This window comes from Numenius arquata, chromosome 1, assembly GCF_964106895.1.
Source record: "Numenius arquata chromosome 1, bNumArq3.hap1.1, whole genome shotgun sequence".
Lineage (NCBI taxonomy): Eukaryota > Metazoa > Chordata > Aves > Charadriiformes > Scolopacidae > Numenius > Numenius arquata.
Window position 1 is genome coordinate 129,306,375 of NC_133576.1, and position 25,494 is coordinate 129,331,868.

Consider the following 25,494-nt stretch of genomic DNA (forward strand, 5'->3'; position numbering starts at 1 on the left):
ACATCTCACGTGGAAAGAGCACTGGGATCTCAGCAGAGCTGTGGGCATGGGGAAGCAGACAGTGAAAGACACAGTAAGCAGAACATGCATTCAAAACCAGTATGTTGGACCTGCAGCGCTGGTCCAGCCCGTTCAATGGCTGGCAAAGGAACCGCAGCCTGTGGTGTCTGATGAAGGTCATCGCTGCCTCAGGCAGGATCCAGATCAGGTCCTCATCCTGCACCTTTTCTTCCAGGGAATTCCTGCTGACTCCTGGGATTTTCTCTCCATGGTGAATAGGTTACAGGGTCTCTCTCTCACTGCAAAGCAGGAGTTCATGTCCACTAAATCCACCCAGCACTGAAGGCGTAATGGGAGACAGCAGCCCAGGGATGAGATGGAGCACGGAAGCAGAAAGTTGGAGAGACGGCGCAGTGGGAGGTGGCAGGGAAGAGGTTAAGGGCCAGGAGAACTTTTGTGAGCAGGAAGAAGCAGCAGCACAAGGTTTTTACTGCCCCATGGGTGTGACTGGAGCTAAACAGCGCAGAATGGCCTCATCGGAAAGCAGCCCCAGGCTGACTCATGGGCTGAGTCACAGCCCAGCCCGGCCTCTATTCTTTTCCTAATCAAGGAAACAGCAAATTCCCACAAACTTCTTTTAAGGCTGCCATTGGGATGCTGAGCATTCCTGCACTGAGCCTCTACTCTTGACAATCCCCTGTGCCTGTCTGTAACCCAGCGGGAGGCATGATCCTTCAAAGCACGTGGTGTCCTAAGGGAGGAAACGTGCCGCAGACTCTCCTAAGCAGGAACGGGATTTACTGCTGCTCAACCCACGCAAGCCGTGTCCCGAATGGCAAAAGACAGGCTCTTACAGGAAGGGAGGAAAGGGGAAAATTCAAGCTGGGAGATTTCCATTCTGGAACTGAACCTCTGCCCTGCTGAAAGAATATGCTCGTGTTGATGGTACCATGCTGCTTTGGAAGAGGAGGTTGCATGCCCTGATGCTGTACTTTAAGGGTGGGCAGAAGATAGCCCCAGAGTCTACAGAGGGAGACCCAAAAATTCAGGAAAGAAAATTGCCGTGACTAAATTCCCATCCAGATTCAGAAACAATCAGTGAAAAACAACAATTAAGAGCAACATTACAGATGGAAGAAAGGGGAACCAGAGAGCAAAGAGCATACAGGAGAAACTCTAAAGTATAGAAAAATTACACAGGAAACTGAGGGAAAAATCCCTGCATTGGCAAGGCTAAGAGAGAGTTTTTAAAATCCATTAGGAACATAAGCAATCTTCATGACACTACAGGGCAAGAAGTAGATGAGAAAAAACATAACAAGGTTCCAAACAGGCACAAGGTCTCTGTAAATGTTTCTGTTCTCTTTCAGGATGCAACATATTTTGCGGTGTTGCAATAACCTCAGAGAAGGACCAGCATTTAGGAGAGACCTGCATCTGAGAGCACTGAGATTATCAAAGAATATTGGTCTCCTGGTGTGATCCACAAGCAAATATAATATTACACTGAGAATATGTACAGGTACCATAAAGAATTTGGGTTGGTAACTAAGAGGCCACGCCAGTGACATCAGCGAGGGATTTCTTTTCAAGACAGATGCCTTTAACACAGCCAAACATGTTTATTCATCTCAGATCAAAGACAACATGCAATTTTGTAATCCAGAAAGCAACAAATCCTGAGAAGGATTCGAGAGTCACTGGGGACACGCACCCAGATTCAAGCACCCAGTGTGGTGGTGTGGGTGAAAAGGCCAGGGTGATCCTCAGATAGATAAAAAAACATCTAGAAAGTTGGGGGAGAAAGTGATTTTATCTGTCTAGTTCACATTAGTGAACTGATTAGATGCCGAAACAGTTCTTATGGTTTTGATGTTGATAAATTGGGTAGAGAACAAGAAAAAGCCCTCAAATAATTGGTGGGAGGAAGGAAAGAGCTTTAAGAGACTAGCAGAGCCCAGTCTGCTTACCTTACCCAAAGACAGCTGCAAGACTAGATTACAAAGTATAATACCTGGTGAGAAAACAGGCTTTCAAAATTACCAGAGAAAGGCACAACAGGCACCCGTGGTTGGGAATAAAGCCAAGTGAAATTAAAAATAAGGTGCACTTTTAAACTGTGGGAATAATTAATCACTGGAGGAAACGATCAAGGAAGTGGTGACTTCTCCTGCTTTTCATGTTTTCCATGCAGTAGACAATACCTTTCTAAGGGCTGCCACAGCCAAATTGCTCAGCAGAGGAGTAACTGAGGGTGCACCCTTGGTGCCAGTTACTGTGCGCAAAGAGATCCAAGGCTTAGCCTGCACAGGAAGAAAGAAGTCTTCAGCCTGGAGCTGTTTTGTGATTAGAGCAGCCATGGGAAGGGAGAAGACGTGGGGTTTTGTCATTATCTGGCTATTTACATTATAGAATCAAAGAATCATAGAATTGTCTAGGTTGGAAGGGACCTTTAAGGTCATCTAGTCCAACCGTCAACCTAACTCTGGTAAAAACTATCACCAAACCATGTTTCTAAGCACTATGTCAACCCGTCTTTTAAATACCTCCAGGGATGGTACCTCAACCACCTCCCTGGGCAGCCCATTCCAATGTGTGATAACCCTTTCGATGTAAAAATTTTTCCTAATATCCAATCTGATCCTCCCCTGGTGCAACTTGAGGCCATTTCCTCTTGTCCTGTCGCCTGTGACTTGGCAGAAGAAACCGACCCCCACCTCTCTACACCCTCCTTTCAGGTAGTTGTAGAGAGCCATAAGGTCTTCCCTCAGCCTCCTTTTCTCCTGGCTGAACAATCCCAGCTCCCCCAGCCTCTCCTCATAAGACTTGTTCTCCAGACCCCTCACCAGCTTCATTGCCCTTCTCTGGACCCTCTCCAGCACCTCGATGTCTTTTTTGTGGTAAGGGGCCCAAAATTGGACACAGTACTTGAGGTGGGGCCTCACCAGTGCCGAGTACAGGGGGACCATCACCTCCTGAGTCCTACTCACCACACTATTCCTGATACAGGCCAGGATGGTGTTGGCCTTCTTGGCCACCTGGGCACACTGCTAGCTCATGTTCAGCTGAGAGTCGACCAACACCCCCAGGTCCTTTTCTGCCGGGCAGCTCTCCAGCCACTCTGCCCCAAGCCTGGAGCGCTGCAGGGGGTAAAGCAGCCCCCAGCTGCCTGACTGATGGGGCAACAATTCTCCACACAGGGGGTAAGCCCTGCTGGGGAAAGGGCTATAGGATGTTCCCTGGAGGGACTGAGAGGCTGATTGCGATATCTATGAGTGCTGGACATGCTCTGAGAATAACTGTTGGATGAAAGCTCTCTGAGCTCTTGAGGTGGGGGAAATATCTACTAGGCCCTGTAAAAGCATGATGCTAAACTTCTTAGACCTAAACTAAGTCCAAACAAGTTCAAGACTGGGCAAAACTCTGTATGTTTAGAGATCTTTAAACCCAAAAGTTGTGGTCTTGTGAAGGTTAAGTGCCTCTGCAATAAGATCAAATAGGGATTTTTGTGAGTCTGGACTCAGGCTCCTCCACTCCACCAGCACCCTTCTTTAGCGTCCAAGTCTTCTAAGGAATCCAAACCTTTGACCATAAAACACGATTGCAGCTACTTGTACTTCACATGGATACACACTAGCTGGGAGAAGGAAAACACCTTGGGGTTGTAAGGAATTATTTTGGCCAAAGACACTAAGCCAGTCCTTTATTATTTGAAGAATCATTGTATCTGTTCAGAGCAGGGACTGTGCTAGTTTTTTAGCTCTCATCTGCAATTAATCCTCCACACAGGGAACACTTGCCATTTACTCTAACCCAACAGCAGGAGAAGTCTCCTCCGTTCTATAGCAGCCTTCCAGTACCTAAAGGGGGCCTACAGGAGAGATGGGGAAGGACTCTTTATCACAGATTGTAGTGATAGGACCGAGGGGTAACAGTTTTAAATTGAAAGAGGGGAGATTTAGATTAGATACCAGAAAGAAATTCCTACTGTGAGGATGGTGAGGCACTGGAACAGGTTGCCCAGAGAAGTTGTGGCTGCCCCGTCCCTGGAAGTGTTCAAGGCCAGGCTGGATGGGGCTTTGAGCAACCTGGTCTAGTGGGAGGTGTCCCTGCCCATGGCAGGGGGGTTGGAACTAGATGATCTTTAAGGTCCCTTCCAACCCAAACCATTCTATGATTCTATAATTCTCAAGGTCTTTAATCAAGACTTGATACCTTCTGCCAGATGGATATTACAACTGATCAGTGGGTGCTGCTCTCAGGACAGGTTACTGAGCAAAACACAACGTTCTGCTGCACCAGGACAGTCAAATTACCATAACAGCTCCTCCTGATTTAAAGTCCACAGATTTATAATCTATGACTAACACACTCCATCACAGGGTGATGCACTGATCTCAGGCTGCAGTGATCTGTAGCCTGACAATACTGAACTCCCGACCGCCCAGCTGGGAGCCAGACTCCTCTGTCAGGTTTGATCTTGAATCTAAACTGCCAGTGCTGAAAGAAATCATAAACCCATTTCACAGGGCGCGGACTGAGGCTTGCAGATAAGAAAACGCAATAGTGGATGCTTGGTAACTGAAAGGTGTAGCTCTTAGGAAATGACACAGTAATTATTGTTACTATTTACTATTGTTACTATTTACTTCTGAGTGAAGCTTAACATTTATGACGAGTTGTTTAAAATAACCGGTTTCTTTGTATACCAAGGGCCCACTTCTTCCGAGTGTTTTCCCTGATAGCTGGGTGACCCAAAGGGTGTAATTTACATAGCTCTCTGGATAGCAACATCTTTGGGGACCTCTTGTGGGCTCTCTTCTAAACTGCATGCTCAGGAAAATGTTGCCATCTTAATTTGTAGATGCATCAAAGAACCTTTTATTTCACACGCCCTCATGTGGATTCACAAAAGTTTGGTAAGAAGCATCTGAAATCAAAAGCAAACACAAGAGAGACACTGCATTTTAAGAGGGGGAATTTAATGCCCGAGTGATGCTCATTTACACTTTGGCTTATTTTCACAGACAGCAATGAATCTACATCATGTAAAGGAACAATTTCTAAGGGGGGGGGGGGGAGGGGGGCTTGCTGACTGATAGCCGGGCTTAGGCTAATGTTGCTAATACACACCTCTGAGCAAAGGGAATGACTGAGAGCTATTCCCTCTTTCTCCTGCTGCTTTGTTTCTGTCCTTCCTCATCTTCCCCACAAGGATCCCAACCCTATCTCCTTAATCCCTTCCCTCTTCCATGGCTGCTCCCTCATTATTCCAGCACCCCTCACATTGACACCCAGGGTGAGCACTATGAAGCCATGAAGTTGTGTTTCATGTAACTATACACTGCCCTTTTCCAAGCCTCCTACATAAAGCAAGCAGCCTCTGAGATATGCAACTTGCAAGTCTATTCATGAGCTAATCTTTGAGAGAGGACCCTACAGTGCTTCACACCAGTAGGTTCCAGTTATGGTTGCAATATGTCCTGAGGCCCTCTCTCTCTCTGCCTACCTGTCCCCTGGCTTCCCCCAAACACACGGGCGAGAGCCCCATGGCCTGCACAGGCCGCCGTGGGGAGGCCTTGCCCGAGCGGGCTCAGTGCAGGGCCGCGGGCTCAGTGCAGGGCCACGGCCTTGTAACACTTCAGGGCAAGGCCCTCCTCCAGGGCAACCCCGGGCCCGAAGGACTGGCGCGCCAAGCTCCTTGTTCAGAGCTGGGCTCACCCGCGCCGGCCTGAGGAGGAAGAGGGGTACATGGGGAGGTGCGGAAGAGGAGGCCGCCATTCCTAGGCAGGCAACACTGCCGCTACAGCGCCCACTTCCGCCTCAGTAGCCATCATGGCGGACAGGTTCGCCCTCCTCACGTGACAGTCCCGCCCGCCCTCTCTATGGTAAGTCCTCCTTTGGCACCGGCTTCTGCCGCGCTGAGCCTGTGGTTCCCGCGCGGTGGCTTGTGGGCGCTTGGCGGAATTATGGCGGCAGCGTAGGGCCTGGTTGCGCAGAGTGGGGGGAGATCGCGGTGTAAGTACCGGGGGCGGTGGACAGGCCTGGCCAGGGGTGTCTGGGAGGGCAGTGGTGGGGTCTCCGAGGGAGAAAAAGGTGGCCCTGGGGCAGGGGGTATGGAAGTTCCCTGTGTGGGGCTGCGGCACGAAGGAGGCCCTGGGGGCAGCTGGGGCGGAAGCGTTTCTGAGGAGAACAGCGGAGGGCGGTGGGGTTGGAGGGTGAGGGGGCGGCCGGCGGGCCCCACAGCGGAGCTCTGGTTGTGAGGAGCCGGCTGGTGGGAGGCGAAAGCGGCGGGGCACGTGCTGCCGTTCCGGGTTTCCGCGGGTGATGGCTGGGCCGGGCCCGGTGCTCGGGGTCGGGGAGTACCCTGTGGAGGCGGTCGGGAGGGGTCCAGCGGGGATGTGCAGCGCTGCGTGGCCGGGGCAGCTCAGCTCCAGGCCGAGCCCTGTCACTTTCTTGTGGCTAATAACCCCTGCCTTTGTGTAGTGCTAAAGAGGCTTTTCCAGGGCTCTACTTCTGAAATTAGGAGGTCAGTGTGACAGCCCCTGAGTGCTTTCAGATTGGAGTCCTGATACTTGAGTCCAAGTTTTATACTTACTTAAGAAAGTAGCAGGGACAGTTTCCAGAGATTTTGTTATTGCTTCATGAAACTATGCAACTACATTGGATCTGGTTCTTCACCTGAATTCATGGATCACCCTCCCCTGTTACATATAATTAGCGCAGATAAGTTCAGAGAGCAAGTGGTGTTCTTGGATCATGGGTCTGGCAGAGTTGGTGCCAAGACAGAGCTCAGATACCTTGCTGAGCTCCAGCTGACTTGCACAGCATCACTGAAAAGCATCAGCAATCCTTGGTCACCGACCAAGGCTAATTACTGTCGTACTTCTTTTTAAAAGTGTTTCTGTCTGTTAACTGTTTTCTGAGTAGTAGTTCAGTGGCAGTAACTGTAACTGTGTTCTGCCTGGTGGGATGTTACTTTAAGCAACCAATCTATTTTATGATTTTAACACTGAATTCATGTGCTTTGTGATCTCATTAAAAGTGAAACAACAAATAGTGCAAGCAGAGCATAAATAGATAACTTTCATTTGTGATATCACAGAAGCATATGAAACAATATCATATTTTTTCCTCTGCTTTTTAATATGCTTTTAAATGTTTTCTTGTCATCCTTTAACATCCAAGCTTCTGGTTGGTAGGACTGATGCCTTTCTATATCTCTGTAGATGTCTCTCTGTTGTGTCTTACATATCTTTAGTCTGTGCTTAATGGGTGCATGTGTCTGGGTGAAGCAGGAGGCAGCATAGTTTCAGATAACAGGTTTAAGATGGTGCTGTTTGATCATGCAGGATGTTTTGATGTTGGTTGACAAGCTCTTGGCATATTGGTTTGGGATTGCAAGGTCTCCAGCTCCTGCCTGGCAGCACTGAGTGCAGTGCATGCTGGCAGGGGTCCACGTGACTGAGGATGGTTGGAGTCTGTTTGACCTCTTTACCACAGAAGAATTGATGGTAGCAATTTTGGACATCAGCTAATTCATTTTTAGGACATGCTGGTGGTATGCAGTTTCTAACTGAGAGCTGATGAAAACTTCTGCATTTGTCCAAGCTTTTTTAATTGCACTTTGTTTACATAAGGGTAAAGCTGTCAGTCTTGTGCTGCCAGGGAAACATTAACCCTAACCCTTCAGAAGGTTTTGCTGGCCAGCTGGAGCTCTGCGCAGGTCAGTCCCAAAGGACTGTGCTGCAGTATTAATGACAGTGCTGTGTCTGTACTAGAGAACTGAACAGGGCCATGACAAGGGCTGGACTGTTCAAATTGTGTGGTCTTCATCAGTATTTAATTATCAGTTGTGTGTTCTAGGCATGGTATGGTCTGTGTCAGCCAGTGTTTCTGATGATGGTACCTACATACGATTTGGGGAATAACGGAGGGGTCATTCCCAGTAGGCAGTCGGTTTTGGCTGTCACTTTTCAGGAGGGGAAAGAGTTGCAAGACTGTACCACTTGCCTTAAGGATAGGAGACCAGCTCCTGGCCGCTTTTTTTTACTTTAAACATAGCTTCACGTTCCTGTTAGAGGCTGTGTATCATCTTTCAGACATGTTAAAATAGACTTTCTTTTGAAAATCTGAATAGATTCTGTCAAGTCTTTCAATAAAAAGCTCCTTCAATTTTTGAGGATTGTGTGGAAAGTGATAGCTGGTGTTGTGTAGTGGGACTTGACATTGCCACTACAATTCCAGGAACAAAGTAGCTTCAGGTGAATGTCTTTCACTGTAAGTTGTAGTAACAGCTATTTTTTGTCCTTGATTCCGTAGTAGTTCAAAATGACAACAGCAGCAAGGCCAACGTTTGAGCCTGCAAGAGGAGGAAGAGGAAAAGGTGAAGGAGACTTAAGTCAGCTATCCAAACAGTATTCCAGCAGAGACCTTCCTTCTCATACTAAAATCAAATACAGGTTAGTACTGGTTTTTTTTGGTCTTATGGCAGAACAGGCTGGGAATGATTTTTTTCGTTATGAGTGGTGCTCTGAAATTTTTCACAGTAGATGTTGGTGTGCTTGACACTGAGCAGACACCAGAGATTGTGTAGTGGTGCTGAATGAGTGGGCTGAAAGTGTAAGTCTCGAAAGCAGACTTAAGAGATCGAATGCATTGCAAGTAATTGGAGAGGTTTAATTTTAGTGGTAGTTGTTACTACTGCTTATGGAAGTGAATTGTCAGAAGAGGGTGAGCTTCGGAGATGCATTTCAGACAGTGGAGTGGAAAGAAAGTTGTCATTGGGAACAGCAAGAGCTGACTGAGCCATGGAGGGTGCTGTTTCCGCCAGAGCAAGATGGGATGAGAGGAGTGAAGTTGAACACATCTTCAAAGCAGGAAAAAGACATCATGTATTTGGCAAAGGACCACTAGGGAAGGGCGTTAAGAGGAGGCAGGGAGATCATGGAATAGCACTGAGGCAGTAATGTATTGGAAGAGCTGATGTTGAACACTGCAGGTGGTTCATGTAGGTCCTGGGAGAGGACATTGCTCTAATCAGTGAGAAAGATAATGGGATCTTAGGAATATTTTTCTCTGTTTGAAATGCATAATAAATCTTCATTATCCTTTTGAAAGATTAAATGAAATCTGGAGTCAATGTGATACAGATACTTAAAATTTATATTGAATGTGTCAGCCTGAAAGTGAGGGTTTTTAATCTAACTAGTGTTACTTTTGTCAGTGATGTATTTTTGCAGAAGCTTGCCCTTTCAGCTCTTCCTTCCTGCCCCTTTGGTTTTGAAGAATATGTATGGTTAAGGAAGTCGGAGCGTTTTGGAGAATACCAAAATCAACAGCACAAAAAGTGCTGTTGAATGCATTGTGTTTGTTACGGGAAAATTGCTGGTGGTTTCTTTCTTTAAACAAAACGGGGTTTGGAACACCGGGCTGTTGCTTTGAAAGAAGTGTGTGGGGACAAATATGTACAGGAATATACAATGTATGTTTTAACAAATGTGCATGAGAGAGAGAGATGGAGGGGGCATTAAGTGTCTTCTTTTTCCCAAATACCTAATACAAAGTTGTCTTTGTTAAATTGCCAGGACCACATCATTGCAGGAAAAGTTCAGTGTTTCATTTCCACTCATGGTCACTTGAATGACACAGATTTGGGGGGATTTTGCGGCTATATCAGGGATTCCAAGTTCAGGTTTTTAATTACAAAAGCAAATGAAATACTTCATCATAAAGACAGGCTGTGCACACAATGTGTTTATAATGGCTCACGTCTGGGTTTCTTCCAGGCACTCTTGTTTCCAGCACTGGGTTCACAGAAAGGTGAAAGGAATTGCTGCTTGGCTTTACTCATTAGTTCTTTTCAAGATTTCCGCAGAAAATTCAGCGCTCTCTAGGTGGAACTTAGTGTGACTCAATAGTGTGTTGCTTTTGGCCAGGATGTGTTACATGAAAGAGGCAAAAACATGTATTTGCAGTATGTTTCACTGTAGTGTTTTGCCTGTTCTCCCAACTTTTTTTTTTATTTTATGGTCATGGGAGATTGTCTCCAATGTCTCTTGGAGGGGAAAAGGTTCATGAAAAGTATGTTCTAGTCTTGGTCTTACCTCTAAGCCTTAGAGACTGTGTTTGCAGCAGCAATTTGGGATGAGAAAACGGTGAGGAAAGTTGACCACAGCGCTGGTGGATGTCTGCTAGGACACTGGACTTGGTCTGCTGGAGGAAAGGAGACTTAGACATAGCCACAAGAGGTAGATGTGGTCATTCTGTTTTTGTAGGAATTTATGTAAGGTCTTTTAATTCGTTTGAGGGCCACTGGAAGGAGTGTGCGTGTGTGGCATTGCATGTGTGTGTGTAATGCATATAGAGAAGGAGGTTAATGGAGAAACTTATGTCTACATGGTGCCCAGTTCTTATTCTCTACGTCTACCTGTTCACCCCAGGTTTTAGTTGCCTCCTTGAAAAAACTGCTCCCAGCTGCAGACTGTCAACTTCAGCTTTTTTTTTTTTTCCCCTCCCCTCATGTTGTTTTAGACAGACCACTCAGGATGCTCCTGAAGAGGTGCGTAACCGTGATTTCAGAAGAGAGCTGGAGGAGAGAGAACGGGTTGCTGCAAGAGAAAAGAATAGAGACAGACCAACCAGAGGTAAAAAAAAAAAAAAAAAAAAAATCCCAATACCTTTGCATGGCATTGCTCTTGCATGAAACCCAAAACTTGGTGTTGTAAGAAGTTTTCAGGTTGCAGACAGCATGTCATGAGAGCAGAATTTAGGGTATTGATCTGGTAGTTCAGAGCTGTTGACCTGCAAGGGAATGTCCGCTGGCTTTCACGCTGGCTTCGTGCTAGCAAAAAATCTAGGCCAGCCAGGAGAAGAGCATAAGCCATCATGCAGGCCAGCTGGTACGATACGATTGTAATGAATTGGCAACAAGTATGTACAGCCAATAAAGGGCTTTTTCTGTACTTGGGCAAGCGAGACAGGAAGGAGAACGGGAATGACTCATCTTGTAGTGTTGCAGCACCAGCGTAGCAATAAATCTGTGATTCTGTTCAGATATAGTGATAATTAAAATTAATCAAAGGTGTGCTTTTTGAGAAATATTCAATTATAATATTAAAATGTCAGAATTTAGGTACTTTAGGTTCAGATGTGAAATGTGCAGAGGTATTGTGGGGCTTTCAAGTTCACAGTGGTTTGAACCAAACTTGCCAACAATAATGCTTTGGGGTGGTCTCCAGTGGGAACCCTCCAGTTGGATACATAGAATAAGGACATTTGTCCACAGATTTTTCTCCTGCTGTCCTTTCTTCTTGAAGTAATGACTTCAAAAAAACTTTTTTAGGTCAAATTGTAAGTTTGGGGAAGTTGTTGCTTCCCTTGAGGGATACCTAAATGGGAGTATTAGCATGGACATTAATAGTGATAGGGGAGTAGTAAGCATAAGCTTTTATCTCTTACTCTAATGTAATCTTTGTGAAGATTTTTGCTTTCTGACATTAGATGCTGTTGAATTGACTTATTCACTCTTTTCTTTTTTTCTTTCTTTTGTTATTAAAATCTTATGCCATAGAACACACAACATCATCTTCTGTGTCTAAGAAGCCTCGGCTAGACCAGATTCCTGCAGCAAATCTTGATGCGGATGATCCGCTTACTGATGTATGTATCTCTTTTCTGTCTTATTTCCTTTCATTGTCCTGCCTTCAGGATTTTGGTCTTAATAAATACATACTTTTAGATCTGCTAAAGATTTAAGACAGGTTCCAACAAATCTTCCTTTTATAGTTAACTCTGCTGTGGTGGAAGTCCAGAGTGGTTCAGAGGATTCTGGTACATGGTGTGATGGTATTCTTGGAGAGCTCACAAAAAACTAGGGAACTGAAAATACCACTTAAAGTATGGGGAATAAGTGACTTTTTAGACTCGGTCAACTACTGGGTTAGAATTCCCCTAGAATGCCCATTGCATGAGCAGTGGATTCTTCCTCTTGACTCCTCATGCTGATGTCTAGGAGTTAGGTTTGAGGCTTGATAGTAATCTGAGCATTTTATAATCGTGTTATATTTGGTCCCAACAATATTGGACGGGGTATTCAGGCACACAATTAGAATCACTTATGTTACAATGATTAGAGAGGGATTGAGGACAGTCGTGACACTCAATCTCAAAGGTCCCTTCCAACCAAGAAGATTCTGTGATTCGCTAGTATCTGTCAGCTACACAGTATTTGAATTATAAAAAATTAATTGCAGTCATTCAAAAAGCAAAAACATGGTTTTGTCTTGACTTTACTGTACAACAGCAAATAAACCATTTGTATTGTATTTGCTGCTGATACAAGCACCCAAGTACAAAATTAGCCAGCAGCAAATCGGAGCTTTAGCTGAGCAGACCAGGACCATTTTTATTAAATGAAATGAATGAACTGCTGCTTGTTTCCGTTTGTTGCTATTAGGAAGATGATGAAGATGAGGACTTGGAAGACAGTGATGATGATGACACTGCAGCTCTTCTGGCTGAGCTGGAAAAAATCAAGAAAGAACGAGCTGAGGAACAGGCTCGAAAGGTAAAATCTCACCCATTAAAGAGCATCTTTTTTTTTTTGCAAACTGGTGTTTATTAAAACTAGTGTGCCTAAAGCACTTAGGATGAATGAGAGCTGGTAAACAAAGTAGCATGCCCTTCAAAACTCTTCTCAAGTAGAGTCTGATGGATTTGTTCTTCTTGTAGCCTTTGTACATCCCTATAATCTCTCTCTCCAAACAGAAACACTGTGTTCTGCCCTTGAAAGGGGAGAGAAATCCCTGTAGTTAGAGACTGTTTTCCTGTGAGCGGGATCAAATCCTATGTCGTTGGCTCCCACACCTCCTTGGTGTAAGAGAGATTGTTGGGGTGGAGCATGTTAGTGAAATTGCTGATTGATGAATGGACTTCTAGGGACTGTTTTTTGGGAATAGTCTGTTGTCAAACTGATCAGGATTTAGGATGAATGGTACTGGCTCTAACATTGTGTTGTAACAGAGTTTGGAGTCCGGGTATTTTGTCTGCATTACTGAATCGCTCCGCCTCTGGTGGTGCAAGAGAAGTGCTAGTATTCCTTACTCTGCTTTTAGTAAGCGCTTTCTTTTTTTAAGTAGGGCTTAAATCATTTTAGTGCTTTTGAAAAATGTTTCATACTTGAGTTTGAGTAGTTTTGTGTGTTGTAATACATAGTTTCTACATTAGTATATATATAAAAAAAAGCAAACACAAAAACCCCCAGCCTTGTCACCTTTGTATAAGGTAATCTGAGATGGTTTTAGAACACACAAAATAAACATATTAAATGCTGATCCTTGTCTTTGCTGCTTTGACAACTAAATGTTTTGGTGCCTCTGCTCTACTAATAACCTTATCAGAGCTTAACACGTGTACTTAGTTTCATGTTTCTCACAAACACTCTCCAGTAGAGTCAGCTGGCAGTGAACAGGGCGTAATGTCTAGCAGACAGTCAGAACAGCTAGGAGAGAATGATGCTTTAAATGCTGTAGTGCTTGACCACTCTCGGGTAACAGTATAGAAATTTCTCTTTAAAATCAACAAGGCCTGTAAAACCAGTGAGATCTGCGATTTTGGAGTTAAGTACTTTGGAAGGCTTGATACTTAGCTGGAAGGCTAAAAGCTGTACCATGCTGCTCCAGTGCAGAAATTTTGCTGTAGAAGACTGTTGATACTTGATTCTCCATCTGGCCTGTGAGTGGTCTTTTACATTAAAGTGCGTCTGAAAGTGTCTCTCATCTCTTTATCTAGTCATTTGAAGCACATCACACAGGAATGAAATTGTGTTTTGCAGTAATAACATGGTGAAAAACGCTGGCAACAAATTCTTCCATGTATTCCTGTGTAAAACGTACTAAACTACAAATTAAGTATAGTGATGTGTAGGAAAGAGTTCTTGTACAGTGCTTAAAATGAAAGCTTAGATCTGTATGGATTTTTCACTTTGCGTGATAGTTGAAATTATACATCTAGATTAAACAGCACATATGTATTTACGCTGTCACGTTTCAGTGTAGAAAACTTCCATTAGGACAACAATGGAATGTTATAATCTCCATGAAATTCTTATTTTGTCGCTAGAGGGTGCTAAAAGCTATGAAGTATTTAGTATATCTCTTGCTGTCTCGTAACTGGTACTATTTTTTACTTTCATGGATCTTCAGTAAATAGTGAGTGCTCTACAGGTACTTGGAATTTTATTTTCTTGGGTTTTTTTGAGAGTAGGAAACTAGGACTACATTGATGGAAAAAGTAAAAACCAAGGTGGGGCACAGCCTTGGAAAAAGTCTTTGGGAGGAAGGATCTCCTTAGGAAAGAACACTTATGTATATTAGCTTCAGGGGTGGAATCTATTTCGATTATGCTTTGTTTTCCATGGCTTTGAAATAAGATGTTACTGGCAAAGCATTTTGTAGCCATCTTATAAAAGTCCTTTTTCCCTTCAGATATGTGGGATTTCATATTAATATGTATTGCAAACCACAATTTAAGCCAAATTTTGTAAGTAACCTTCTATTAGTCATCCAACTGACTTCAGGATAACATCTTATGTACAGTCTTAATTGTGTAGTCACTATTAGTGCACATACAGGGACGGTTTATCTGCTGAAATGCTGCTGTCCACACTGGTCAGCATGGGTAAACCGGTGGCAAGGCAAAGGCAAACTGCAGAGTTTCTTCTTCTGACTCCTCACTCTTCTGCACATGGTTCTCAAATCTCTTTTTTTGTTACACAGATTAACGTGTCTCTGTGTCTTCTTGAAACATGCCAGGGTTTTAACCAGATGAAGTGGGTAAAATATAGTAATATATCCCAAATGTGTGCCATATGTAATTTTTTCCTGATTCTTTAGTTATTTTGATTTATTAAAATGCTAGTCCAGTTATTTCTGAGACTTCATTTAAAGTAAACTGTATTTTTGTTTTCTGTTTTCACTCATCTCTGGTATATTCAAGTTGCCATGAAAGGACGACTCCTCTTTTTAAAATGAATCTCTAGTGAGACAGCAGTTAAAGACAAAAGATGAGAATCTGGGGGGTTTTTTTCAGATCATTGTGCTCTCTGTAACTTCCCTTATGTAATAATACCAATTTCCATAGAAATCCTCTAAATCTAATATTGGCAAATATTAGTATTAAGAGGTTCTAACTTCCTTCACACTGATACTTCTCTTTAATCTGTGCAGCAAATAGTTTGTCAGCCAAATAAGAAATTGCTGTCAAAACTTGTTAACTTCTCAAAATGCTAAAATTCCCTTGAATTCTGTAGAAACATTGAATAAATACTACAAATGTTTCTAAACACTGATTGAGCATGGTCCTGACTTTTCTCACACCCTCCACAATTTTAATCTCTCAGGTTGTTTCTAGTAGACACTAAGCTGACCAGGAAATTTAAGTTTTGAAAGCCATTTCTGTGGAATAATTCTGGGTCTGTCTGAAACTAAACTCTCTAAAGTCTGCCATCTATGTGAACTATCCACAGATAGGTTTCATGGAAACATTTCAATGTTCCAGACTCAGCATTACAATGCTCTTGATTTTCAATTTTCAAGCGCTTCCTTAAAAGGTAAATTGAAATAATTAAAAACAAACCTCAAACCAGTGAGCAGCTGACTGTACACATGCAGTTCCAGCAAAGCTATTTTAACATCCAGTCATTTTATGCTTATCCGAGAACACACTTAAAGTTTTCAAGTATAATGACAACAAATCTGCATATAGACACTGCAGTTGTGTTTACTCTGTGTTCTTATTTTTTGAAGTTTCAATCAGTTGAATTGCTGTGTTGCACAGAGTTAGTAATTTGCATAGGATCAAATAACTGGGGTGGATCTCTGCATTATTTTGTTCCCTGCTCTTAAAGGCAGTGCTGTCATAGTTTCTCATTCAAAAACTAGCATTTAAATAAGGTTTTGTGATCATTTTTTTTCAACCTTCAATGAAATGTGAGCGTTTCAGGTTTTTCTTCAGCTGCTCAACATCTATAAGAACTGAGTAGGATAACTTTAACACAATGGAGTCATTTCAGGAATTTCAGCACTTTCTGTAAAAGTAATCTTGCTCTGTGCTAAGGGTAGGAACTATACTAAAAAAAAAAATAACCATGGTAACAATAATGTTTTTCTTTCCTCTGCAGTCAGAAGCAAATATGCCAAGGGACTGTTATTCTTACAGGAAGATAACGAATAATTGTTTAGTTAAGGTTAATATAGTTTTGTCCGCTTCTTCTTTTCCCCCAGCTGTGATGCCATGTGGTGAGTTCAGTTGTATGGTGGAGGCTTGTTTTGAGATCTAATTCATGTACCAGCATCTCCCATCTGCTTCCTCGGGGTATGGGACTCCCTCTGCCAACCCAGTCTTTTTCCACACACCGTAATATTCCTGTTCTGTTGCCTCTGCTTCTAACACGGCAGTTACAAGATGGTTGACTTCTGATTCATCGCTGCAGATAGTTGGTGCAATGCACTGCCATTGAACGCTGCCACAGAGTGCTGGAGCAAGCTGCCCAGAGAGGTGGTGGCATCTTCATCTCCGGAGATGTTCAAAACCCGCCTGGACAAGTTCCTGTGCAACCTGCTCTAGGTGGACCTGCTTTAGCAGGGGGGTTGGACTAGATGATCTCCAGAGGTCCCTTCCAACACCATATCATTCTGTGATTCTGTTAAGAGCACAACGCTGCTGTCTGTAGCGATGGAACAATCTGTAGTTGGTTGTGGGTTGGTTTTTTTTTTTTTTGCTAAAGGAAAGGCAGGCAAAGAGGCATTATTTTAGGAAAGGTGGAGTGAATAGAGAAATAGTATTTTCCCCCTTAGGCTTTTCTTCTGTTGTCAGTTTGTTGTATCCATAGTGTTTGAGCTTAATAAGCCTTTGTTCCACCACAAAAAAGAGCAATGTAAGCTTTGGAGCAACTTGAGATGCTCATTTTGTGAACAGCTGCGCTTGATGGTGCCTCAGAGGTGTGAAGCTCAGACAGCTCTGAAGGTTATGTCTGGTCTGTTTGATTTGATACAACGCATACTCCATTGCCTGCAGCGTCCCGGCTTTCAGTGGAGGAGTGGGCAATGGAAGATTTATGTGGAAAATTCTGAGACATAATGAAAACCTCATTTGGCTGGAGATGAGGGGTTCCACAGCTCTGGCCAAAATGTATAACTTAGCTTAAGTGTAAATGTCAATGTTACAGCACTGTGAGTTACACCTGGTATTTCCTTCTTGTCGTGTCTCTAAGCTACAAAACTTAGTGTACTAATTGCCTTTTTTTTAAAAGTCTTTAATACTTTCTTTGGGAGGTTTTAGTGAAGCTAAATAATGAAAAAAATCTTCAAGACTAGCCTTCAGAATTAGCCTGCTTCCTGAAACCTGTAGCAAATATGTTGAAATGTCATCCAACCTAGAAAAGCTTTGAGCAACTGTATTCCATAAATAAATTAGAATGTGCACCAGGTCTTCTTTGTAAAGTGACTAAAACTGGCAGTGCCAGAACAGATCTGTTCCCTGTTTGCTTTCAGACTCTAATCTGTTGATCTTTGTCATTAAAGATAAGCTTATGCAGTTTGTTACTGCTTCTAGTTGTGCTGCCTCTAAGGGTCTGAAAAGCAGCAGAGTTCTGTTTGGGAGCAGAGCTGGGAAACAGCTAGCAGCTGCACAAGGGCCCAGGGGCTCTGCAGCATCTCTGACAGGCAATAGGGAAAATCAAGCTTTCAAAATAAGATTCATGGATGTTTTCTGTAACTGTTGTCACTATAAAAGAATATTTGACAGTTTCTGTTTGCGTTGTGTACATAATTTGGTTTTAATCATTTAATAGGTGCAAAAGTAAAATGTAATAATTTGAAATTTGCAAGATTGCCCCTACCATTTCTTTTGGTTACAGTGCAATTTTTGTTACCCTCCAGTCCCCTGGAATTGTAGTTGACTTGTGTCCGTGTAGCTATTTGTTAGCAATTAGCAGTTTGAAACAGAATTCAGTTGAGCTCGATATGCCAAGTTGTTGGGGTCAATATACGAGTTTTGTATCCTGGCTTCCGTGGTAGTGCAGGGGAGGTGCAGTCAGCAGAGCCTGGAGCGTGGTTGGTCTCCTGTGTGTGTAATTCAGTGTGAGCAGAAGAGCCATCCTGACTCTTTCTTGTATTCTCTAGATCTCTGCTGAGATGCGAGCTGAGATGCCTACAGGCAAATATCTAGATGTAGATGTCTTAATCTGGAGCTAAATCCTGCTCTTAGTCTTATACTACTGCTTCTAGTGTAACGCTTCTTAAAAATGTTACTTCAATTTTTATTTCTTTTTTTATTTTCCTATCACCATATTTTAACACTTCAGTCTGATAATGCTTTTTTGTTTCGAGAAAGTGAAAGTGAACTGTCAGGCTAATTGAGGCTGAAGGATATTACATAGGTAATGTAAAGCAGATAAAAGTTAGGATGATGCCCCACATGCCTTTTTCAAATCTTATTATAGAAAAATTAAATGTGCGTCTGTGTGTAATAAGAACAGTTGAGTAGTTTCTACCGTATGTATATTTTTTTAATGATTTTTAATATTGACTTTATCTTCTTCTAGTGATTTGTGTGACTGAGTGCTTTTTGCTTCTCTTCGTGCATGGCAGAGAATGCTGGAACAATCAGCTTTTTAGGAGCTGTTGAGATTAAAGGGGAAGAGAGGGGAGAACTGTAATTCTCCCCCCAAAAAAAGCTGCTGACTGATTCCATTGGACTTCTGACCATCAAATAAACAGTGTGTGGTGTGCATTGTAGTTCGGTATTTGTGGTGTGTGGATGGATTTTCAAGCATCATAAAAAAACAGCGTAAGATATTTATGTGTGCACCAGATAGAGCGGTGCGGGATGCACTGGTTCAGTAACTTTGGATCACAGCCGAGGTTAATGTCTTAGAAATCTGAGGGCGAGACTGTGCCACGCTCCGTGTGCCGCCCTGAGAAGAGTTCCCCTGGAGTTCAGCTCTGAAATGGAAAACTGCCGTGTCTGTTTGCATATCTAGAGCCTGGAAGAAGGTCTCTCTGCAGAAGCATTTGGCAACAGGGAAGTACTAATTTCTTACAATGCTCTTATTAGGGCTACCTTCTCTTGAGTATAGTCCAGTATGAATTTTTGGTTTGTAGCATTATTATTTGCTTTTAAGATTTGTCTCAGACCTTTTGTTTTTCCAAAGTCTGACTTTTAATGGAGGATCAGAGATTAAATTTAATGAGGCAGAGCCCACGTTATTTTGAACAACACAGAGAACCCTTCACATGTTTGCATCCTGTTGTAAATTTGCCTAATGGGCTTAAACAGAATCTGATCACCTCTCGGGAGGTAACTGAAAATCAATACTGAATTATTTTTTTTTTGCTTCTACCAGTATCTTAGATTTTGCTTAGTTTAAAATTAGTGCTTTGCATGCATGTGCTGTCTGGTGGGCTGAGAGCTGCCTGACTTCTGGTGGGAACACGGCACGGACTGCGGTTAATGGGATTTCACTGTAGTTGGCTCCCCCACATTATGGGGAAAGAAGATGGTAAATCAGAGGTTGGCATACTGTACAGATGCTGCATACATTTCTTGTGTGTAATCCACAGAGGAAAGAAATGTGTAATTTGAATTTGTATTTTAATATGGGGGAAATTGCTGTTCCTTATCAAATATCTTTGCTCTCTCCATTTCCTTATTTACTGGGGTGGTAATAACAAATGCAAAGTTGGAATGCAAATGTTGGATTTAGAGCTATGTTTGAAAATGCAGAACTTTAGTTTGTTTGTGTTTAATAACTTTTAACTGCTGCGGTTTGTGTTAAAGCTCCATGGATACAGCAGCAAGGGCGGGTTTTGCCTACGCACATGTTTTAATAAGGGCATTACAGGACTGTGCCATGCTCTTCAGCAATATGCCCTTTTGGGGAGCTTTTCCCATACCACTGGCAATTAACTGCAGCTGGTTGTAAATTTTGTTTATGAGAAGCAGCATAATGGCAGGTGTTTTTTCATAACTTAAACTTGGGTAGATTTTGGAAGGTAAAATATTTAGCAGTGATCCTGAATTGTCTGATATTCATATGTATTTTAAGTTGGTATTGTTCTTAAGAGGGTTGGGGTGTTCTGTAGGAATAGTCCACATACCTGATCAGTCCAATTAAAAAACATTGTAAGTTGTGGATAGTTTTAGTAATATATCACTTAGTATTGATTAAATGTTTGAAGCTAGAGAACTCTGGTTAGCATCAGTGTTCAAGTTTAGCACTTAAACCTTGTAAGTGCTATCATCAAGAAAAACATTTCCTCTTTTGGGATCCTATAGCAGCCCTCAGCCATTAATTTTCTGCAGTTCGGAAAAAAAGAAAAGCCAACCAACACCCAACCTTGTGATCTCTTTGTCTTCAGTTTATATCATTTATAAAAGCCATGGTTTGAGCCTCCTGCAGTGCTAATGAGACTTCAGTGCACTTTTTAAGTAGAATGTCTTCAGACCATCCTTTAGCATACGGGGAGCGGGAGACCTAGGTAGTCACCCAAATTAAAGAATTATTTTTTTTTTTTCCTTCTCGTACTTTCATGAAAGAGCAATGCTTGTAATACATTTGAAAAGTTGTGGGAAAATATGTTGATGTAAAATGAGTCTTAGATATTCATTTTGAAGTCTGCGAACATTTAAGTCACTAAATCTATTAATACAGCTTGGAAGCGTGGGCAGTGAAAGCTACTTTGTGTTGCCTGTAGTGCAGTGCTTCACTTAGGCTTGAGTTAAATGCTTTTGACAGCACAAGCAGAAGAAATTGTTTCTGCTCCTTCATATTGGAAATCTTAAATAGTCTTATGACATCCCCTGCTCAGTTTCACCTTAAATTTCTCAATATTCTTTTTAATTGGTCCCTAAGGAAGTTGTAGTTGTAAAACCCAAGCAGATTGCTGAAGACAGAGAAGTTTCAACATGCTGTAACATTTCTTCCACCTTATGAATATTGTATAATGTGCTCTCTTTTCTCATGAGGGTAAAGAAAATCTTTTAATCTGTATACAATTTTTAATATAATAAATATGTAAATGGTAAAGCTAGAATTTAACTGAATATTTGATGGAATATTAGAGGCAAGTAGAGCAGATATGAGTGTTTCTAGATTGACAGTTTATTAGCAATGTTAAGCTCTTTAGAGTGTCTCTGCTTCTGTCCTTATTCTACTCATATGCGAGTGTCAGACACTCTGAAAAGTCTGAGCTAGGAATTACAGCTCTGTCTGTGTGGGTGTTCACAGCTAGATCATGTTTGTCTCTACCAACTGGATGAGAAGAATGGCCCAGAAAAGTAACATATCCATTTCTGGTTCTCAGGAACAAGAGCAAAAGGCTGAAGAAGAAAGAATTCGGATGGAGAACATTCTGAGTGGTAACCCACTGCTGAACCTCACTGGCCCAGCACAGCCTCAAGCAAACTTCAAAGTGAAGAGGAGGTACCGTGCCCTCTGCACCATGACATCCGTCCCCTCGCTCCCTCTTGTCTGAAAATGTCATTGCTGCTGTTGGGTTTTATTTCCTTCCTCGGATCTTGTCAGAAGCAGCGTAATGTAGAATTGGGATAGGGATGCACCTAGTAATTGTCTTGTGCATTTCTCTGAACAAATCCTCCTGCTACTTGGTGTTTAAAAAAAAAAAAGAGAGAGATTGAGAATTGTGTTTGTCTGACTTTGTTCATAATGATACAAAAAGTAACAGGACCAAAGTTCCTCCAAAAATTTGATGTTATGTTCCCCTTTAAGATCTAGCTGACTTGCAGGTTTTGTTTATCTAGTTTTTTAGTGTAACTAGAACTGATAAATACCAGCCTTTTTCTGAATACAGTTCTTTTTTGCATCTATTACAATTACCATTGTGCTTATCAAAATTAGGGCCATTAGATTCAAATTTTTTTCTGCTCTGTACAAATGGTTGTTATTTTCTGTAGAGATAAAATAACCTTTAATCTACTGATACCTATCTCGCTTCTAGAAAATAGCTTGGATTAGAAAAATAGAACTTTTTTTCTTAAAGATTGAGATCTAATACTAGTTGTTCTTAGTACATTTAAATTGGAGAGGCAAACTTCATGTGTATATATATATAATTTTTATTGTAAATTGCACCTATTTTTCATGCAAGGTTACTGAAGTTGCAAACTTTTCTTTTCAGATGGGATGATGATGTTGTCTTCAAGAATTGTGCCAAAGGGATAGACGAAACAAAAAAGGACAAAAGATTCGTGAATGATACTCTGCGATCAGAATTTCACAAAAAGTTCATGGAGAAATATATCAAGTAGTACAGTTTTATGTGCAGTGGTGCTGAAGGACTTGGAAGGTTATGGTTGTTCCCTCCCTCTCCCTTAGAATTCAAGGCTGAATGCTTGGTCATGAATTCCCAAATGCTTTATCAAGATCATCGACAGCTTCATAATTAGTGATTGCTATGTATCTGGTGTTTTTATTCCTGCAGCATGTTTTCCTTCTCAGTTTTAATTAAACCAGTTTGTGTTTCACAAATGTCTTTCTGTTCACATGCGTTTACTTTTACTGGCCACCTTGTAAATGGTAGAAGAGAGAAGCTGGCTTGCCATAAATACTTCTGATTGTTTCAGTTGCTTTTCAGAACAAGCTGTGTTTGTAGTGATGGTGGTTTGTACCTTATGCAACTTATAGAAATGTCAGTATTACCCAAGATGGGTAATTAGATGAGTATGATAAACACTGTGAACTGAAAAAAGCTGTACTTTCTGCAGCAAACTGGACTTACTTTCTCTTAATAGCTAGTTAGAAACTTAGTTAATAATCTTCCCTTTTAGTTTCTTCTTACTGTCAACCAAGTGATGGTTTGCTGGGGTAGCTCCAAGTTCTTAGCAGACCTGTTTTCTGGGCTCAGCACTTATGGGGTGATCCCATACAATGCTTGGGGCAACATTGGGAAGGGAATGCGCTGTGGAACCGTGGGTTTTTTTCCTTCTTAATAATCCATCGCAGTGCTCGGTGCCTCAGCCACAGCCACGTGGCTGCAAGGCTCGGTCTGTGTGTGGTTCAGTACTAATAGTGTTGTCAGAAACTGTCAAGTGAGTCTTTTTATTAAATGAGTGATCTCAAGATACCATAGTACACTTCGTTTACTTCTTAGATGTCCATTTTAACACTTAATAGGACAGTATAAAATATAAATGAATGAAAAAAATCTCAGTTGTGAAGGCATTTCTACCCCCCCTTCTGCCATCTAGGTTACATTTGAAATCTTGGCCAAGTGATGCACTGGATATGAACCTAACTTTTACAAAATGTAGTAGTTACCTCTCTGCCTAGAAGGCTACAGTGGCAAAACTCAGATGTCTTTATGTAGAATTCTTGCCCTTTTCCTTGCCTAGGTTATGCTCAGTCTAGTTTCTTCTTACAGACACCGTTTCATAGTAATGCTATTTTCAAGCTCGTAATTTGAAAATCTGGTTTTCTTTTTAATAGGGTAAATGCAGAGCACAATGTTTTAGGTTTTTGTTGAGCATGACTGTAGTATCCTGTAAAATCTTTCGTTAGCTTTAGCTGTATTTTCCACCCTTTCATTAAGCTGTGCATAGTGTACCAGTGCCAGCAGCTAATACCCTTATTGACTTGGAGGTGAGATTCCCAGCAAGTTTAGTGTCATGTGAGCTCCTGCAGCTACCGGAGGAGTCTGTGTTTGTGTCACTCCTGCTGCCTGCCCCTTGATAGTGATGGCTCCTGGGAAGCAGAAAAACGGGTGTAGTTTGTAATTCTCTTTCTTTAAATTAAAGCTACTGAAATCTTGGCATATAGGCAACATACTTAGAAGGGGGAAAAAAAAGTTAAGAGCTGTGCTTGTCAGAGTCTGGCAGAGGAGAAGGCAGCTGCTGCTTTAGGTCTGGCCTAACAGCATGGTTGTCATGGCAACAACAAAAAAAAATACATTGGTCTCACAGTATTACAAGATATAATCACTGTGCCAGAGTGAGCAAGTGAGCGTATGGTTTTCTTGGAGAGGGAGGGGGGACACGTAGTTGAAAAGCCAGTTCGATGCCTTCATGGAAATCCTAAGTGCGTAATGCCTTCATTTGTGTCCCTGAAGTAATGTGACTCTTTTCCTAGAGAAAATAACTGACTTCTTAAAGTCAGGTGGCCAGGATTGGATGAGCTCTTCTTCAGCTGTGCAGGCAGTTGCTCTCCACACCTGGAAAAACATCCCTTTCTTAAACTTTTGCATAATGCCTAGGTGTACTCAGTCATTTTTTCCAATAGTTCTCTCCCTCCTTGGTCCTGGAGAAAGAGCTGCAGGGACCGTAGAGCTCCAGGCTGCAGCTTTACGTGAGGGGGTTTGTTGGCATCAGTGTTCAGCTCAGCCACGGAATTTGCAGATCCTGTGTCTAACCTCCCCCCTCAAAGCTTTTGTATTTTAGCCTCCTGCAGTGTAAGCTGACCCACAGTCTGAGGACTCAGCAATACACAAGCGCAGTTTGATAATTAAGGAATCTCAAGCCTTATCTCATGGTGGGTTTTGCGTCACTAACTACTGAATTTTCTTCACCGGTACTGTGAAGCGCCCTGTGCTTTTTGTCAGGGAAGAGCCCTGTGCTTCCAGTGTTGATGTTAAATTTTCTCCTGTGCTGCTCGTACTGCATCTAGGAAAAGATGAGTGGATCGTTTCTTTTTGTAAAACACAGTGTGACTGAGTTTTTTTTAAAAAAACTTTAAAAAAATCAGGCAGTGATGTTGTACACCTCTGCTCCCAGCACAGCTTCTTCCAGGAACCTCTGTTCAGTGTGACAAATAGTGAGCAATAAAGGCAGTGGAGCTGGCAAGGTGGCTGTTCCAGGAGGAGAAGTGGAAGAAAGTTATAATGCAGCGCTTCAAGGAATGCAGTATTTTACAGTTCCTAGCAATCAGGATGGTTTAATCCTAGTTTTTGCAAGCAACACCTGAACTCACCGTAACTGATGGCTTGAAGCAAAGCCTCTTGCTTTATAAACAGGTTTCCCCTTGTTTATGGTTATCTTCAGTGTAACGTTGGAACTGAAAACCGAGATCTATTCTCCATAGGGACTAACAGTTAAACTTACAAGTTTTTTTTTTTTTTTAAAAGCCTTGTCTTTCAAAATGTGCCTCAGAGTATGTTTTATAGTTCTAAAGGGTTTAATAGTATAAGCAATAAAGCTTGATGATAGTCCTGCAGCTGGAAGTAACTGAGCTGTGTGCATACGAGGTTCTAAAATGTTTTAGTGTCTATTTGCCTTCCTCAAGTAGATGGCTTATTAAAGGCTTCTTATTGCAACCAGCAAAATTATCTGCATTTTTCAGGATTTCACAGTCATAGATACCATGTAGGCATCCTATGAATTTTTAATATTTTTTTTTTCTTATTTCAAAAAAGCCGTTCTGGTGAATGGAACTTTCTAGTTTGTTTGTTAACTTGGATTTTGTTTGAAATAAAAACCTGGGGC

The 25,494-nt window shown here is 42.2% G+C and overlaps 1 protein-coding gene across 1 annotated transcript; it reads left to right on the plus strand.

Annotated features, from left to right (window-relative positions):
• Window positions 1-5,938: 5,938 nt before the first annotated feature.
• Window positions 5,939-25,494, plus strand: CWC15 (CWC15 spliceosome associated protein homolog). Its single transcript, XM_074147081.1, has 7 exons — window positions 5,939-6,018; window positions 8,323-8,462; window positions 10,534-10,646; window positions 11,573-11,661; window positions 12,458-12,568; window positions 21,366-21,484; window positions 22,200-25,494. The coding sequence occupies exons 2-7, from the start codon at window positions 8,332-8,334 to the stop codon at window positions 22,327-22,329; spliced, it is 693 nt and encodes a 230-aa protein (XP_074003182.1). The 5' UTR covers window positions 5,939-6,018; window positions 8,323-8,331; the 3' UTR covers window positions 22,330-25,494.

Excerpts from the sequence above, each read along its gene's own strand:
- CWC15 (XM_074147081.1), top strand. The coding sequence starts at position 8,332 with ATGACAACAGCAGCAAGGCCAACGTTTGAGCCTGCAAGAGGAGGAAGA. Across the intron at positions 11,662-12,457 it reads CGGATGATCCGCTTACTGAT|GAAGATGATGAAGATGAGGA; the intron begins GTATGTATCTCT and ends TGTTGCTATTAG. Across the intron at positions 12,569-21,365 it reads CTGAGGAACAGGCTCGAAAG|GAACAAGAGCAAAAGGCTGA; the intron begins GTAAAATCTCAC and ends TCTGGTTCTCAG.